This window comes from Choloepus didactylus, chromosome 5, assembly GCF_015220235.1.
Source record: "Choloepus didactylus isolate mChoDid1 chromosome 5, mChoDid1.pri, whole genome shotgun sequence".
Classification (NCBI taxonomy): domain Eukaryota; kingdom Metazoa; phylum Chordata; class Mammalia; order Pilosa; family Megalonychidae; genus Choloepus; species Choloepus didactylus.
In genome coordinates, this window is record NC_051311.1 from 524916 (window position 1) to 542035 (window position 17120).

Genomic DNA, 17120 nt, shown 5'->3' on the forward strand with positions numbered 1-17120 from the left:
CCACTCCTAATGATCTACTAGGATAATTTTTGCTTCCTGTCCCTGCAAGCTTAAGCTCTGCTGGTCTACAAGTCTTAGTTCCAAAAGGAGGTAATAATCCCATTGAACTGGAAGTTAAGACTGCCACCTGGCCACTTTGAGCTTCTTATGCCTCTGAATCAACAGGCAAGGAAGGGGATTACTGTACTGGCTGGGGTGATTGATCATGACTGTCAAGGGGAAATAGCACTGCAGCTACACAATGGAGGCAAAGAAGAGTTTTCCTGGAATACAGGAGACCCCTAGGGCATCTCTTAGTACTACCATACCCTGTGATTAAAGTCAATGGAAAACTGCAACAACCCAATCCAGGCAGGACTACCAATGGCCAAGAAACTTCAGGAATGAAGGTTTGGGTCACCCCACCAGGCAAAGAACCACAGCCAGCTGAAGAGCTTGCTGAGGGTAAAGGGAACATGGAATGGATAGTGGAAGAAAATAACGATAAATATGAACTGCGACCAGTTACAGAAACGAGGACTATGATGGCATGAATATTTCCTCCTTGTTTTGTTATGAGTATGTTTGTATTTGTCTGTAAAACAAATATCTTTGTTTTCATCTCTGTCTTATCCCCTTACCATATGACATAAGCTGTATTGTTCACTTCACAGTATTTAAGTTAATGGAAATCAAGTTTGAGAGTTAATGTCATCCAAAGACTTGCACCCTATTTTGGAGAAATTTAGTGTGTTTCCGGTTGTTCACAGGACAGCTGTGTATTGTTAGGCAAACTATATGTCTGTTACCGTTCTCTACTTAGAGATAAAGTATGGTTTAAGGTGATGTGTATTAACTGCCAAGTTGACAAAGGGCGAACTATGATGGTTAGGTTCATGGGTCAACTTGACCAGATGATGGTGTCCAGGTGTCTAGTCAATCAAGAACTGGCCTAACCGTTACTGCAAGAACATTTGCGTGGCTGGTTAATAAAGCAGAAGGCTGGTTTACTAAATCATCAGTCAACTGGCTGCAGCTAAAAGAGACATTTTGGAGAACGCCACTTTGAAATGCAATCTGGGAACAAGCAGACGCCAGCCGCATGCCTTCTCAGCCAACTGAGGTTTTCTGGATGCCAATGGCTTTTCTCCAGTGGTTGCTGATGTCTTACCTTGGACACTTAATGGCTTTAAGGCTGTAACTTTGTAACCAAATAAGCCCCCTTTTAAAGCCAATCCATTTCTGGTGTTTTGCAAAATGGCAGCATTAGCAAACCGGAACACTAACCTAATCTATACACAGTGGCAATGACCATATAAAATGGAAATTAGTAGGTAGATATCAAAGAAAACTTTATTCCGACAACTTACGACCCAGAACCTTTATAGAGGACTCTGTGAAGTGATCCACTAACTCATCACAACGGGCTCACGGTGTGTGTACATCAACGTTTAGAGAATTCTGATTCTGCAGGTTAATGCAAAGGACAGATATCGACTGCCGTCTTTCAAGATACCTACATGACTGCAGTTATGTTTCTACCAATATAAAAGCCATAGCTATTTTCCAAAAGAAACAGCTTTATTAGCCTTAAATGAGTTTCCTTAAAAACACATGAAATACAATAAATACAATAATATTGGTTCACTGATTGTAACAAAGGCACCACACTAATGTAAACTATTAAGAGGGGGAATATATAGGAACTCTGTAATTTCTGCATGATTTTTCTGTAAGCCTACAACTTCTCTAATAAAAAAAAAACTTAATTAAATATAGGCATAGCATACGTTATAATACTAGGTCAGAATATTTGGTTTTATAAATCTATTCCCGTTTTTAGGAATCTCTAAAGACAAACTTGACCATGAAATGTGTTTTTTTTTGCATCTTTACTTTGGTTAATATATTAGTTTCCTTGTAGTTTTGATGAAGTAAATTTACTATTAAAAGTACAATTACTTTTCTACTCCCCAAAGCAAAACACCCTTTTCTGAAAAGTTGTCCACAAAGAATGTTGCCCAGGCTGGCCTGCTTGACCAGGACCTGTTTTCTGCAGAACCCTCGCTTGCCCTCCGCCCCCGCCGGTCCTTTGAACAGCTTTGTACTATCTGGTCTGTCATTTTTCTCGCTCCTGAATAACTTCACAACATTTTACCTCTGCAACTTAGTAGCTGGTAGGCTGTGCTTGACAGCTGTTCATATGCTAAGTGCCATGTTAGTGTTTCACCTTCTCTGGAGACTTACTATACTACCCAGGCAAGAGGTCCCGCAACCATGCCCGGGTGGGCAGTCAGGAACCCGGTGCCAGCCCTGCTCTGCCGGCAGCTTGCTGCGTGGCCCTGTCTCAGATGCTTTGTCTGTAAGACACGGAAGACACTGACCGAACGCTCCTGCAGGGACTGTGTTGGGCAATAACTAATCAGTGATCATAAAGTACCTCCCCAACGTAAGGCTAAGAAAAACTTCAAAATCTGGACAAACCACTTGTTAACACTTAATAGGAAATGGCATCCAAGTTTTCTCATTAGCAATTTATATTTTTTGCTATATATATGAATAAATTATCTTCTTGTGGAAAGACCTTTGGATCTAATTTAATAAAACATCTAATTTATATTTTATTATAAAAAATAAAACATATTTAGACTCAGATTTGGTCTAAAATTAGTGTAGTTTACATTAATTAATGTATTTAATGTAGAATATTTTTTTCTAAATTATGGTCTATTTTCTGAGGCCAATCTCAATGGAGATCCTGGGTATATTAAAATAAAAAGGAATGCTAGGCCTTATTCTCTCTAGAGAAATCGTAAAGTTGGAAATTACAATTGCCAATGTTAGCCATGTCTGCTGTGACTATTACTTGAATAAATGCACCTAATAGGTTGTATGTGTAGGACAAAACCCATGTGGGATTAAAAAGGGTTAATCGGTGAAACCAAACTTCCCCTCCGAACCAGGTGAGTGCACCTGGCACACGTCCACCCAGCTTGGCCATCTCCTGGCAGCTGACCCTGGGCAAGCTGCTTTCCTCCTCTGTAAAATGGGGACAGACAGATAACATCTACTTTCTAGGGTGGTTGTGAAACAAAGATGAAACAAAGTTCTTAATATAATGCCTGGTAAATGCTCAATAACTGCTAGCTATAACGGTTAGGAATTTAAATCCTTCAAAAATATTTTTCTTAATTAGAAATTTCACTGCTACCCTGCTACCCGTGTCTCCATTTGAATGGCTCTGTCAAAACGCCCACTGGACTAGCTGTCAGTGTTGATTTAGGGTGTCTAAAGCCAATGGCACCAACATGCAGGTAGAGTCTACTATTTTGTCACAATGAGGCTACTGTTACAGGTCAGCATAGACCTCACCAGGTAACAGGTATCGATCAAACCGAAAACGACCGGTTCTAAAACATGCTTTGACAGTGAAGACACTGCTGGACTCACATCGTTAGGTAGCACTTTTATAGGAATCAATCACTGTGATGTACTCATACGCTTATTTCATCAACCCGGTTACAGACAAATGACTCTGGCTTACCTTACCTTTTCGTCGTAGTTTGACTGCTTCAGTCCATTGTAGTGGTAGACGGTGAAGGACTCTGGACCACTGGAGCCCTATTACAAGCAAAAGCTTCAAATCAGGCAATTTCTAATCAGCAATTGAATGTAAAATGTAACTTTCTTAATTTCTCATCCTTTATATTGATAAAAGGAAGAAATTTAAGATTTATGGGTTTAACTACCTGAAATCCTAAAAGCCAAAACAGCCATGCGAGCAAATCTGCTTCTGGGAAGGTCTGTGGAGTGGGGGAGTATCCACTTGTGCTCTAAGTGCTTCTACACTAGTTTCTTTTATGTTTGTAACTATGTGTATTCTTACTTTAAGTTATTTTTAAAGAACCAGTTTCTAAAACATAAAAATATTTCCATAAAATATATCTCTGCATTTTCTCTGGTTGTGAATCATTTGTCCCTTTCAATAAATACAGAAAGACAATCATATCACTTTTACTCAGACCACAAACAACTACGCACCAAGACTTCCAATTTGGTTCACAATATTGAATTAGAAAATGTCATTTGAATGTTGCCAACTTTTAATGAGCGAGAAGTAAAAACACAATTATAGTGTTTAAAGAGACTTGACACTACCCAGCTAAGGGCTCTGGTCAGTTATTCCACTGCTTTACACTTGGTTCTCAATTAGCTAAAGATGACGTGCAGCCCTCTCTACCTGCACTCGGGGCCCCTGAAACGACCTGACCCCGGTGATCCCCTCCACTCTTCCTCCTGCTGCCCCAGCACGTCCCCACCTTGGCCATCACCAGCTGATACAAAGATGGCGCAGGAACCAAGTGGAGCCAGAGCCCTCCTTGGAATCTTTTCCAATTGGAATCAAGGGAAGAAAGCTGCTGACAACCATCACATCAGCTTCCTAGAGAGAGAGGGGCTGGGAGAATGCCTGCCCAATGCCAGTCCTTCAATTTCTGTGCGCTGCTCCTTCCAATTCTCATCCACTCCACCCCAAGCCAATCCAGGCTGAGGTTCTGTGATTTCCAACCAAGAAGACAGAATCCACCTTTTCAATCTCATCTCCAATGACACACCTTTCCTGAATTCTCTTTTAGACGAGCATATTACTCATCTACCCATGGAAGAGACCTGTTGTTTTTGCCCCTTTGCACATTCATGATCTATTTTAATCTTCTCTAAAATGCCTTTCTGACTTCCTTCTTTCCTCACATCTTTAACTCCTTTCTCATTTTTCAAGATCTGGTACAAATCTTAGTTTTTCTGTAAAGTTTTTCCTGATTACACTAGTTGGGTTCTTTCTTGCTTTGAAATCCTTATAGTAACAATTGCCTAAATAATTTGGGAATGAATCATATGGCACTTTGTATTATCTCTTTCACTGCTATTTTGAAAAACTATTTAAAGTTTTAACTATTTTTAACTTTTCATGCTTTGTATTCCCAATTAAAATCTACGCTCTTATAATTGTTTGTATTCCATTCAAAATGCTTTACACAAAGTAGAAAAATCAGTAAATTATTTAGTTTCCTTAATTGTATGCATGAGTCTATGCACTCATTTGTGTAGATATTCTGGCTCTTGTTTTTCAGAGTTTAATTTGCTTTAACTTAAAAAGTAAACATTTTAGTATAATAAAACACACTATTTCTCAAGCCCTGGTCACTAGCAGTCAGCATGAATTCCTGAAACACCAGTGAAGGGCGTGCAGCACGGGGGGTCTGTGAGCCAGTCCCTGCCAGCTGTGTCCTCACTGGCAAGGTGGACAGCAGCAGCACCTAGCTTGGAAGGCACACAGTGCCCGGTGCACGTATGTGCTTCATAAATGGCCTCTGCTGCTATTCTTATGATAAACAAATTGCTCTGAAATGCTTATAAATGTTCTCACATTCCCCACTCTGTCTCAAGGCAAAAGAGACTGCCTCCACAGCACCGCGTTAAGCATTTGTAAGGATTCCTCAAGTCAGATAATATTTTCCTGGTGGTCCTTCTGACCAGGTTTTGCAAGTTCGCATCACTTACTCCTGGCCTGCAGTGAGGGACAGGGCACTGTGTGTGCTGTGACCAGAGAGGACCTGTGGGCGGCCTGGGCTCCCCTGGGGTGTGGCTGGGGGCGACAGGCAGGCCTCCCTCTGAACCACCTGGAGAGCTGAAGCCGGGCGCTGGGCCCCACCACGAGGCCTGGGGAGGGCACGAGGATCTGCACGTCTGCAGGCCGTTGGAGTCCACTAAGGGGAAGCCACAAGAGGACCACGTGCTTGGGCTGATGGAAGCGGACCATCCAGGCTGGGGTGAAGACTACCAGGAACGAGGCAAAGAAGAAGAGAAAGACCCGAGGGAACTGCGTTGAAAACAGACACGCTGCTATGTGGAACACGGAAGGGGACCAGGACTCAAATTACCTCAGGGACCACTGCAATTAAAAAATTAATTCCTGAACTAATGAGTTATTAAAGTAACTATAAGCAGCATCATGTAACTGACCAACTATAAGATAGTATATTTCCAACACAGTTGGTAACTGTCTCACTTTCTGATTGCCAAGCATTTTTCACAATCGTTTCAAAATTAAAAATGAACAATATTATCTTTCTACATCACTAAATTAATAATTAAGAAATCAGTATTTATATTAAATGTTATGACATCAAGCCTTGGAAATGCAATAACTAAAAGTAAATCTAATAATATTGTAAAAAGTAAAATTATTATCAAAAAAGTTTAAAATGCTATAATTTACCAAACATTCATCAAGTTATCTAAAACACACTATTAGATTCCAACAAAGAACTTCAAAAAAATTCTTAGTAGTTAAACCTAGGACTTGGAGTATGAACATACAGGACATCACAACCCAAAACATTATTTCTAATATTGTAAAATAAAATTAATCTATTTTTTCATGAATCATTTATCAAAAACTTAAAAAGCCCAATAGCCTAAATTGTGATATCCTCAGTAACTTTTTGAATTTTACCTTACTTTATTTTCTCATACTAACACAAGGTTAGGATCAGGTTTAGAAAATATGGGTTCCTCTTTTTTCACACTACCAAAATTGAATGTGTTAAATACTGTCTATTCTGTTAGAGAGTCTTTAAATCTGAGACATCAAATTAACAGTTAAATCTTGAAATTTAATAATTATATCTTGAAAATTTCCCTCTACCAATATTTATAATTTTTCTACTTGGCAATAAATCTTTTTCTATTAAACAATGAACTTCAATTAAACCTGCTGATATGTGATGAAATGGCCATGATCACCATAGCTGAATAATCTGGTTTAGTGGTGAAATCCTTCACTTAGGTACAGGTGCAGGGGAGAGTGGCTGGCCAGTGACCCAGACACAGCTCAGGGGTCCTGAGGCTGGCACAGATTTCTACCCACCAAACTCTCAAAGCCCATGGAGGGCCCGTCCCAGAGGGCATGGCACAGCCCCATGCAAAGCTTGTTCTTGCACTCAACACCATTCCCCGGGAACTTGGGTTCACTATGGAGCTTCTACTACATACAGGCTCTTTTACCTTCTTTCCCAGTATTTAGAAAGTTCTGAAAAGACACTGACCAATCTATTAACAAGAGTTCTTTGGGAGAAGGGAAACCTTTCTCTTTTTACTCCACAAATTATGTGCACATATTGGTGTAGATGCCGTCACCCCCTCACACATACCACCTCCACCAAATCCAAGATCTGAATTACTGTATTGGAACCCGCACACTCCCTGTCCCCTCTGCATGGAAGGTCTTTGCATTATAACAGTGCTTTCTCAGCCTCTTATCTGCAGGCTACAACATTTTAAAGGGGAAGGAAAAAATGCTGAAACAATCACAGGTGACCATTTCAATAAAACAAAACCATAAACAGAGTTCCTCAGCTATGTTACCTGATCAGGAAAAAATTCTTGAAGAAATGGACCCAATAATATGATTCCTAATCCTTCTGGATCTAATTTATTCTTCATGAGGTTTATACTATGGAGAGAAAAAAAGAAAAACAGTGGATACCAAAGGAAAAGAAAGAAGCTTATTTTTCTTCTTTTGTGATTAAATTACTGGTACTATAACACATTTGACTGCCAAAAATCCTAAGAGCTGTTCTTTTTAGAACCTTAATGACAAATACATAGGAATGACATCTAAATTGCCAAACCCTGGTTATTTTAAACCAGAGTAATCTGTTACTATTTAAAATTTAAATTATTGTGATGACTTTGGAATATTGTTCCTTATAGGTAAGTAATTTAAAAACAGGCTTACAACCTCCCAAAGGCAAATTCTCTTTGCTTCATAGGTATGCCTGAATTTAGCAATCAAATGAGGCATTTAATTTAAAAAAACACACAACGTTATTTTAAGCCCAGTGAGAAAAGAAACAGCATTACAATGCAGTGATCCACAGATCATCAAAAACATCTCTTCAAAAAGCTTACTTTCAAGAATAATGAAATGGTGGCTTAAAATTCTTAGACAATGCACCTTGAAGTTAAAGGTGAAATTCTTCTCAAAGAGCTAAGGCAGACTGAGTCACAGTGAGTGGCCTGGACACTGCTGGCCCAAGGGCAGCCACATAGGTCAGAGAAGGCAGAGAGAGGTGGACTGCAGTTGGAAGAGTTTTAAAAATGAAAATGGTCTTTTTCAAAATTTTTATTCTCCATGTTATCTACCAAATTATAATTGGCAACTTAAAAATACCTACTGTACCACATGCAAAGAAGGTGACATTTTAACAGGTCTGAGACGGGCCACGAGGCTATGACATGGCACAACTCAAGCCAAGATCACACTGTCCTGAGTGAGTTTAATGTATTGCACCCTCCACACAGTACCATGAGCCTACAGGCCGAAGGAGAGTGAGGCACGCAGTTCATCTCTCGGTCGCTTCTGGAAACACAATCTGACTAAATCCACTGTACTAACTTTGTAATTCAGGGTGCACTATGTATTCTGATGAAGCGGGAAATTAGGGAGAGAATATAGCCATCTGCATAAGAAATTGAAAGCAAATTAACTTTTCCTTCTTATGCCTTCCCATTTACATAAAAACACAACACAAAACTGATAGAAATGTTAGTAACCAAATTAGAGCATTTCCAAAGTGGTCTCTACTTGGAAATCAGTTTAGAAGAAACACAGTCATCATCATTTCACCACTCACTGGGCTAGTCCAGCTCTAAGTCTCTCCTCTTTGAGATGGAAATAATTATAAGGCCTAAAGTCATAGACTGAGGTAGTAAGAATGAGAGATACTTTCAGACACGATTCGTGTACAGATGTTTACATGTACTTCACACTTTCAAAGAAAACACCTCTGAATTTATTCAAAAAACAGAATAGGACCAAATTCTAAAAACTGTGAATACCACTACAGCTTATATTGCTTTTGCTGAATCCCTTTGTCAGATTGTGCAAGCTAAACTTTTTCCATTGTCAGATGAAACGCTTGCTGAAGAAAAAAATTGTGCAGAAAAAAAAAGGAAAAGTTACTGCGGATCATAATTGATCTCTACTTTGTTTCTAAATTTGATTGATACATGTAATCCACTTATTGAGAGAGCTGTTTTTTCATGGATAGTAATTAAAGGTCCCAAAGTTAAGGAGGAAGTTGTAGATGTAAAAATACATAAAACATAACAGTAAGAATGAAGACACTGGCAAATATTAATGTTAGGCGATTATGAAAACTATATTCTGTAATACATTGGGGCCACTTATAAAGGCTTTAGACTAGTTACTTTAATCATTTGGCATTATCATCTTCACTTCAGACTGAAAATCAGAGGCCTGCTGCTTATTTAAGCAGGACCTTAGCAGTATCTACATTAAGCAGGACTGTCACTACAAAGCAAAGAAAGACACATACAAAACTATAAAAAATGGAAAAGGTTTGGCAGAAAGAAAGAATATATTTCAAGTTTACAGAAAAAATCTTATTTTTTTAGCACTTTTAAAAAAGCATGACAGTAAGTGCAGGGGGAAAGGAAGCTCACTGTAAGTACGATAGTCCAAATTCTTCCTAAAGTTTTGTTATGCTCCATATAAGCAGGTATAAAGAAAGATAAATCTATCTATGCAGAGAGATTCATAATGTTTCAATACAGTCATATATATTATATTTAATATATTTTATTATATATAATGTTTTTAATTTAATGCAATATTCTTGAGTTGGCTAAATAATAGTTCCTATTTAGCTTACTATTCAGGATCTGAAACAAGGTCCAAAGCTTTCATCACATCTTCTAGAAGTGAATCAGGTATGAACCCATTATCTGGAAAAAAAAATATCAGAAACAACTTGAAATAAGAATTTACCCGAAGTAATGCTAATATCGCTGATTAGATTCCAGTGAAAATCACATAAGGGATACAAAAAGCTAAATTTATTTCAGGCTCAATGCCTATTATTATATTATATACATGTTACTTTTCTTGGGTACACAGGCAAAGATTTATTTCAAGGTTAATGAGTTTCTAATAAAAAAAAAAAACTCTGAGAATGCCAAACAAACCTTAAAGTCAAACTAAATCTTCTTATCAGGGTTACAAATCTAAATGGGTAAAAGTCCTTTTCTACATACAAGTATAACATTTAGGAATTAGTGTATCTTTCAATACACAGTTTGATCCTTTAAACTCCTATTAAGAAATCCAATTGAAATAATTCTTTACCAACAAATTCCTATTGTTACAATGTTATTTAACTTTTTGAAAGAATGTGTAGTCATCCACTGTTACTTAGTAGCAGACAACATATGAGCAAGAAAGGAGACCCCTATAACAGATGATAAGGCATAGATTTAATGAAAATTCAAAGTTGAAATGCAGACTAGAAACAAATGTTGAAGACTTTTTAATAGAAAATATCCATTTTTTTTTTTTTAGCTTCATGAGGAAACAGAATTGGCAAATGGCCTAAACAGTGATGATACAAAATATGACATACACACAAAGCCTGCAGGGTAGTTGAACAAGTAGTTCATTTCCTTAAATGTGCAGTGTCTGACTTCCCCTATCCATTTACTCATTCCTGAAGACTGTCTCAGTTTTAAATCAACTTGCAACACAATATCCTTTTCAGGATTAGATGATTAAAAAAAAAAAAAAATCTTGCCGCAGAGCACAAGAAGTCCAAATGTCCTGCTCCTAAAAAGGAACTCAGAATAGTTGCTCTTGCAGGATTTTGAATGTACACCTTTCCTATCAGAGAGGAAATGAAGATGCTATAATTTTAAAAAGGTCTTCTCCTTTCTTAAACTTCATAAGCAGATGCTGACTCATTTGAAGACAGATTTTGACTTTAATTAAAGGGCTAAGAATCATTTGGGATAATTAAAAATAACAATTCTTTGTTTAAAGGTTTAGAGTAATTCTAATGTCAAGTTACTAGTAATTTGAGGCAAAGAGAATAAAGAAGAACTTATTTGAAGGCACTTACGAAAACATTCAGGTTTTGTGAGCCTAGCTTTGATGACTTTGAAAGCAAGAAAAAAAATATTTATTTTGCTTAGTTAGGTCATAGCTAAAAGCTCAGAATCTCCAAATGTAAAACAGGCTTTATTTGGCCACTGGCAGACAGGAACAATGAATTACCTGGACGGGCTCTGTGTGCATGGGCTATGGTGTAAACGCACTCGACAGAGGCACTGTGTGTTAGGAGCTCTTCGCCAGTGCCGGCTGACGCCCGGTACCCACCCCCAGGAAGAGCTGACTGACTGTACAGAGATGCAAACGACAACCACAAACACAGCAACGTGGCCTCTGAGCACCAGGCTTAATTTATACACCATCAACTGCAAGCTTAAACATTTCAAACATTTTTAAGGTAACTATGGGGTTTACAAGTATAAAACACAAACATACAGGAGTGTAACAAAAGCTGTACCAGGTCAGTGACTCTATTTCCTAATGGAGCATTTTAATTTTCAAAGACAATATGCCCAAGATTGGAAGAGGAGATTTGGAAATGCCTTTTTTAAAAACTTATTTTTAAATGTTACTTTATTCTTTAATCAATCATACCTACTAAGATAAATCCTTTAGAAAAAGAACAGAATCAGTAATTCTGAAACAGATGAAACCCAGGTCACCTGGCATTCAGTCAACTGATGCCTCATATTCAGAGAATATGGAAACAGGTAGAAGAGAGACACGATGTAAGAAAACCTCAGTACCGAAAGCAAAGGGAATCTGAGTGAACACAATGTGATGACTAGTCAAGCAGATCTAAAAAGCACTAAAAGAAAAAGTAGAATTTGAATGCAAAAATTAACTGTGTGAATATAAAACAGAGTTCCACGGGCTCTGACACTCAGAATGGGGAAAATGAAAAGGCACAGCAGTTGTGATGGTAAGCAGCTATTGTGTAAATATTCTAATACAGTTAAATAGTGTTTAAAACATGAAAAGGGAAAAAACCTGTTTATAAACCAAAAAGTTTATACAAGCAAAGTCAGATTAAAAGCGCCCAGGTAGAGGGAAGGAATACTCAATGCAAAAAGAGCACTGATGAAGAAGAAAGTCACTGAGTGAGTGAGTAGTCTAGTGAAGAAATGAGTCGGACTTTCAAGAGAAAGATGCAGCAATCATGAGGTCCGTTTTGAATGATGAAGGAACAGAGGGGAGAGCCAGACAGGTCTCTCGAGAGGTACTGGCTGAACGGAGTGCTGCAGCAGGGAGGAAGCATGTACGAGGAGTTCAGATGCGGCAGGGACAGCCGGGAAAAGGGTTCTCATGCCTGAGCTAGAAACAACTAACAAGGAGACGGGGTAGGGGTGAGGGGGCTCTTGGGCCATCTTTCAAACCATTTCAGGTGAAAGAAAGTAAAGTTTCTCAGGAACTGTTCTAGTTTGCTAATGCCGGAATGCAAAACACCAGAGATGGATTGGCTTTTATAAAAGGGGGTTTATTTGGTTACAAAGTTACAGTCTTAAGGCCACAAAGTGTCCAACAACAAAGGGTACCTTCACTGGAGGATGGCCAGTGGTGTCCGGAAAATCTCTGTTAGCTGGGAAGGCACGTGGCTGGTGTCTGCTCCAAAGTTCTGGTTTCAAAATGGCTTTCTCCCAGGATGTTCCTCTCTAAGCTGCAGTTCCTCAAAAATGTCACTCTTAGTTGCTCTTGGGGTGTTTGTCCTCTCTTAGCTTCTACAGGGCAAGAGTCTGCTTTCAACAGCTGTCTTCAAACTGTCTCTCACCTGCAGCTCCTCTCTCAGCTCCTGTGCATTCTTCAAAGTGTCCCTCTTGCCTGTAGTTCCTCTTCAAAATGTCACTCTCAGCTGCACTGAGTTCCTTCTGTTTGTCAGCTCATTTATATGGCTCCAGTGATTTAATTTAGACCCACCCTCAATGGGTGGGGTAACACCTCCATGGAAATTATCCAATCAGAGTCATCACCCACAGTTGGGTGGGGCGCATCTCCACAGAAACACTCAATGAATTACAATCTAATCCACACTGATAGGTCTGCCCACACAAGATTACATCAAAGACAATGGCATTTTGGGGGACATAATACACTCAAATCAGCACAGGAATATACAAGAAATATTAGATTCGGTTACGTAGAAATTAATGCTATTTGTTTTAACAAAATAATTAAAAGTTAAATTATGTTGATTAAATGTTCTATCATACTGTGCCTTACAATGTACTATTACAACTTTGATAATTTTACCCACAACTGAGTGAGCGCCCTCAGTCCCTAGCACGGCGGGCTGGGCAGCTGGTCTGGCTCCACGTAGAGGAGGAGCTGCTGGAGGGTGGGGCTTCCCTCACCCCAGGGCTGACACCCTGCTTGACACACGGCAGCTACTCAATGACATCTTATATTTACATATTTGTTTATTCAAACTAATCCTTACTTCAAGTTTAAACAAAGTGCTCTGTCCACGTAACATGGTTCAACCCAATCTAGCTTAGTGAATTGTAGGAATGAGGTCAGAAAGAAATGTGCAGTTTACTTTCAGCTGGACCTGACTGGAACTCTGGCAAGGTGCAGAGCTCGTCATCACCCTGTCCTGCACTCGTCTCACAGTGAACCCATTCTGCAAGGAATTCACCCCTCAGACCTGAAGAGCATCCACATAGGTAGAAATATGTCCCCAAATTTATCCTGCCAAGCGAGTGTGCATGGGCAGTCCTCCACTGGAACAGGAGGTCCATAAAACATGAGTATCTAGGAAGGGGTTAGAGATGTCAGAACACAAAACATACCTTGATAAATCCTAGGAAGGGTATGCCACATGAAATTGTTCAATCATTTTCTGAAATATGTTTCTTTAGATAGGAATTAAAGCCTTTATGCTTGGTTATTCAAAACAATGTGTTGCCTTTAGCATCACTTCTCTTTAGTAAATTCTGCATACTGTTATTATTTCCACTCAAGCCACTTTGGTAGCTTTTCCTTGCACATGAATCACTATCTTCTGCTGCTGTTCATAATAATAGAACTCTTCCTTCACTTTTTGCTCCCATTTGCCAATGTGATCTCCCCCCCAGTCTTCATGATAGTTCTCTGACTAATCTAAGTTCACTTTAATGACATTTCTTTGAATTTTGTATCATACTATTTAAAGAATTTTATTTTCACATTTACTTGATAGAGTTTCTAAAAGTCGTCCTTGGCTAAGTTTGGTCCTTAGTTCAAAATATATCAAAAATATTTAGAGAAAGAAACAATTCATTTCTTGTCTTTTCCAACAAAGGATTCAAGGTGGCAAAAGACTAAGTCACCCACAATGATGCAGGTCACACAGCAATGATTCAATTTTAATTTGATTTATTAAGAGGCTAAACTCATTAAGTGATAGGAGAACATAAAGATGTAAATCACTTTTATTTCCTTACCCAGAAGTTTAGAATGAAATCTTACTGAATATTTAAAAGATTATTAATCCCAAGAGGAAACAGGTAGAGTGGAAGAAGGAAAGAAGGCAACCCAAAGCCAGCAGATTAACAGCAACAACCAGCACAAGGGGTGGAGGAAGGGGACCAAGGCTGCGCTGAGCGCCTGGCCGAGGGGCTCTCACAACATCACTCGCCGAGCCTTTGGGAGTGGATGCAGTCAGAAAACAGACTTACAGACCTCAAGTCACTTGCCTAAAGGTGCCCTGCTAGTACTTAGTAAGAGAAAAGATACATTCCCTGATTTTGCATGACTCAGATTTTCAGAGAGCAAAAGAGCAGTTTCTCAAGAGTAAAAGAAGTGTCGAGATAGAAAAATGGTATTTACAAAGAGAACAGAATCCATTCAAGAGTTCATAAGGTCTTCACTGATCTAGCAACTTGTGTTTCTACCTGGTAACTTAAAAAAGGAAATTAAGGTGTTACTTGGTTTTAAAGACCTATGTGAAAAGTCAGTGAGCTAGCTGTAATAGTTTAGTCATAACCATTTAGGAAGTATATAAATGCAAAGGTGATCAAAACACCCAGGTAACAATGATACAGTCGACCTGCTAGTGATACATATGTAAAATTCTCAAAACTACACTGTGTTACTTAGGTAGAACAGCTAAGCCCGGTTTCAAAAGAGGCACAATTAATTATACAGAAATATTCTGGACGGCTGGCTTATTTAATATTCACTTGGATAAACAAATAAGGAAATAATTTACTTTTCAAATAGTTTTTTCAGAAGGTAGTATATTCCCCCTTTGAACAATACCAACAATCAAGATTCAAGTGACAATAACTCCAATGTTCTAAGAAATATGAAAACCTTGTACCATGACAAAACTTAACTAGCTCAGAATGGGATCACATTTGTTTCTGTTTTCACCATTTCCTACTTAAAATTTAAAAATGCAACCTAAGTATCAGTCAATAATCTCATTAAGTCTTTTGAATAAAACTCAAGTCTAAGAATCAATATATTTCAAAGACACAAAGATACAAAACACCAAGTTGGTGCTAATAAAATAATGGAATTTTTACCTTCTGGATCATAGGTTTGGAAAACTCTCCTGGCTTGTTCTGAAGGAGCCTCGGGAGCAACTAAAGCCATATCCTGAAAAGATAAAAAGCATGGCATCAAACAGCTAAAACCATGGTGTTAAATCAAACAGGCAAAACAAGGGCAGGGTGAAGGAATGATGGCATTTGGAATCAGAGGACTCTGAGTTACTTCTATGTCATGGGGAAGTCACATACTCTGAGTCTTAATTTCTACATCTGAAAAATGGGAATAATACTCCAACTACAGAACTGTTGTGAGAATGACATGCGATGCTTTTATAAAAACACCTGAAAACCGTAATACATTAAACAGATAATTAATATAAAAATGCAATCTTCAAAAATTAAGGATTTATACATTTGCTTAACAATAGTGTCCAGGCAAGAATATAACTTAAAATATACTCTAGTAGTTTTCAAGTATTCAAAACTAAAGTCAAGGGATTTATTATAGCAAATAATAATACAGACAATTACATATCAATGCATTTGAGATGTATGACTTTTGTATACATGCTATATCAAATATCTAGCCAAAGATCAATCAAGTTCTGCATGCCCAGAACTTTAACTTTTCTTAACTCAAAAGAAACACCCTAAAGGCAGAATTATTTCATTTCCACATGAAACAAATTCTCTATGATGACTAATTTCTTCTCATAGTAAGCAATGTTACTATTTACCAAAATTTTCAGCACAAAGATTCAATGTTGTTTGTGATTCCCTGCAAACCTCAGCCCACCTATCTAAGCTGTTTTGAGCTTCCACCACTTAATGATGTGAATCCAAAATCCAGGCTCCACTTTTTTGTCTTCTAGTCACAGCTCTGGTCCAAGACCTTGCCTGTAATGTGTGCCCTCAGACAAGCCTCAATAAAGACTTTGTTTCCCAGTATGCCTTCCCAGCAGCTCAATTCTTTTATAAGAAGTGGTAGGGCATAAATTTTAAATATAAATTTTTGTAAGAAATGTAGTAAAACTTTTTCTTAATCGTCCCACCGGTTCACCCCTGTTCACAGATGAAGGAATCAACTGTGAGAATTAGAATAGTTCTTATAAAACTATGAGGATGAGGATTCGGTTCCTGAAAACCTTAACAGAATGTTCAGTTCATGTGGAAAACAACAAGCAAATCATAACAGGCAATCTATGCAAGTCCTCAGATGTTTTTAATGAATTACAATAAAAGACAAAATAACACAAAAAATTAAAAGACCATCTGGCATGACTCTCCTATTTCTCCCTTTCCTGCATTTTCAATGATATTATTTTGCAGAAAATGGCATGCTAAGTGCCATGTTTTCCTCTGACCAAATGTTCAGAGCCTTTCTGATTTTATGATCTAGTCTAGTCCTTTACTGCAGGAAGCTTATGTGGTGGGTTGAATTAAGTACCCAGGTGGGGGCAGACTGCATGTTCTTAATCTTGCCCTGTAAATAGGGCCTTTGGAAGATGTTATTTTTAGTTAGGAGGTGGCCTAACTGGACGAGGCTGGGCCTCAGCCCTACGACTGGAGGCTTTAGGAAGAGAAGGCCACCCAGAGGCCTGCCAGCAGCCAGAACGCTACTGACCCCCAGAGAAAGCAAGTCTTCCGGACGCCAAAACTGTGAGCCAATAAATTCCTGAAATTATTCCAACCTGTTGGGTAGT

At 38.5% G+C, this 17120-nt stretch overlaps 1 protein-coding gene across 6 annotated transcripts in view; it reads right to left on the reverse strand.

Moving 5' to 3' along the window:
• MINDY3 (MINDY lysine 48 deubiquitinase 3) overlaps positions 1-17120 on the reverse strand; it is a 96667-nt gene that overhangs the window by 10894 nt on the left and 68653 nt on the right. For 5 of the 6 annotated variants that reach the window (XM_037837636.1, XM_037837635.1, XM_037837639.1 and 2 more), the window contains 4 exons: positions 15451-15523; positions 9717-9789; positions 7405-7492; positions 3529-3600 (listed from right to left, as the gene is read on the reverse strand). In XM_037837636.1, coding sequence (XP_037693564.1) covers positions 3529-3600; positions 7405-7492; positions 9717-9789; positions 15451-15523 — 306 coding nt within the window. Of the gene's footprint in view, positions 1-3523; positions 3601-7404; positions 7493-9716; positions 9790-15450; positions 15524-17120 lie in introns of all 6 variants that reach the window. The other variant, XM_037837637.1, reaches the window with a different exon arrangement.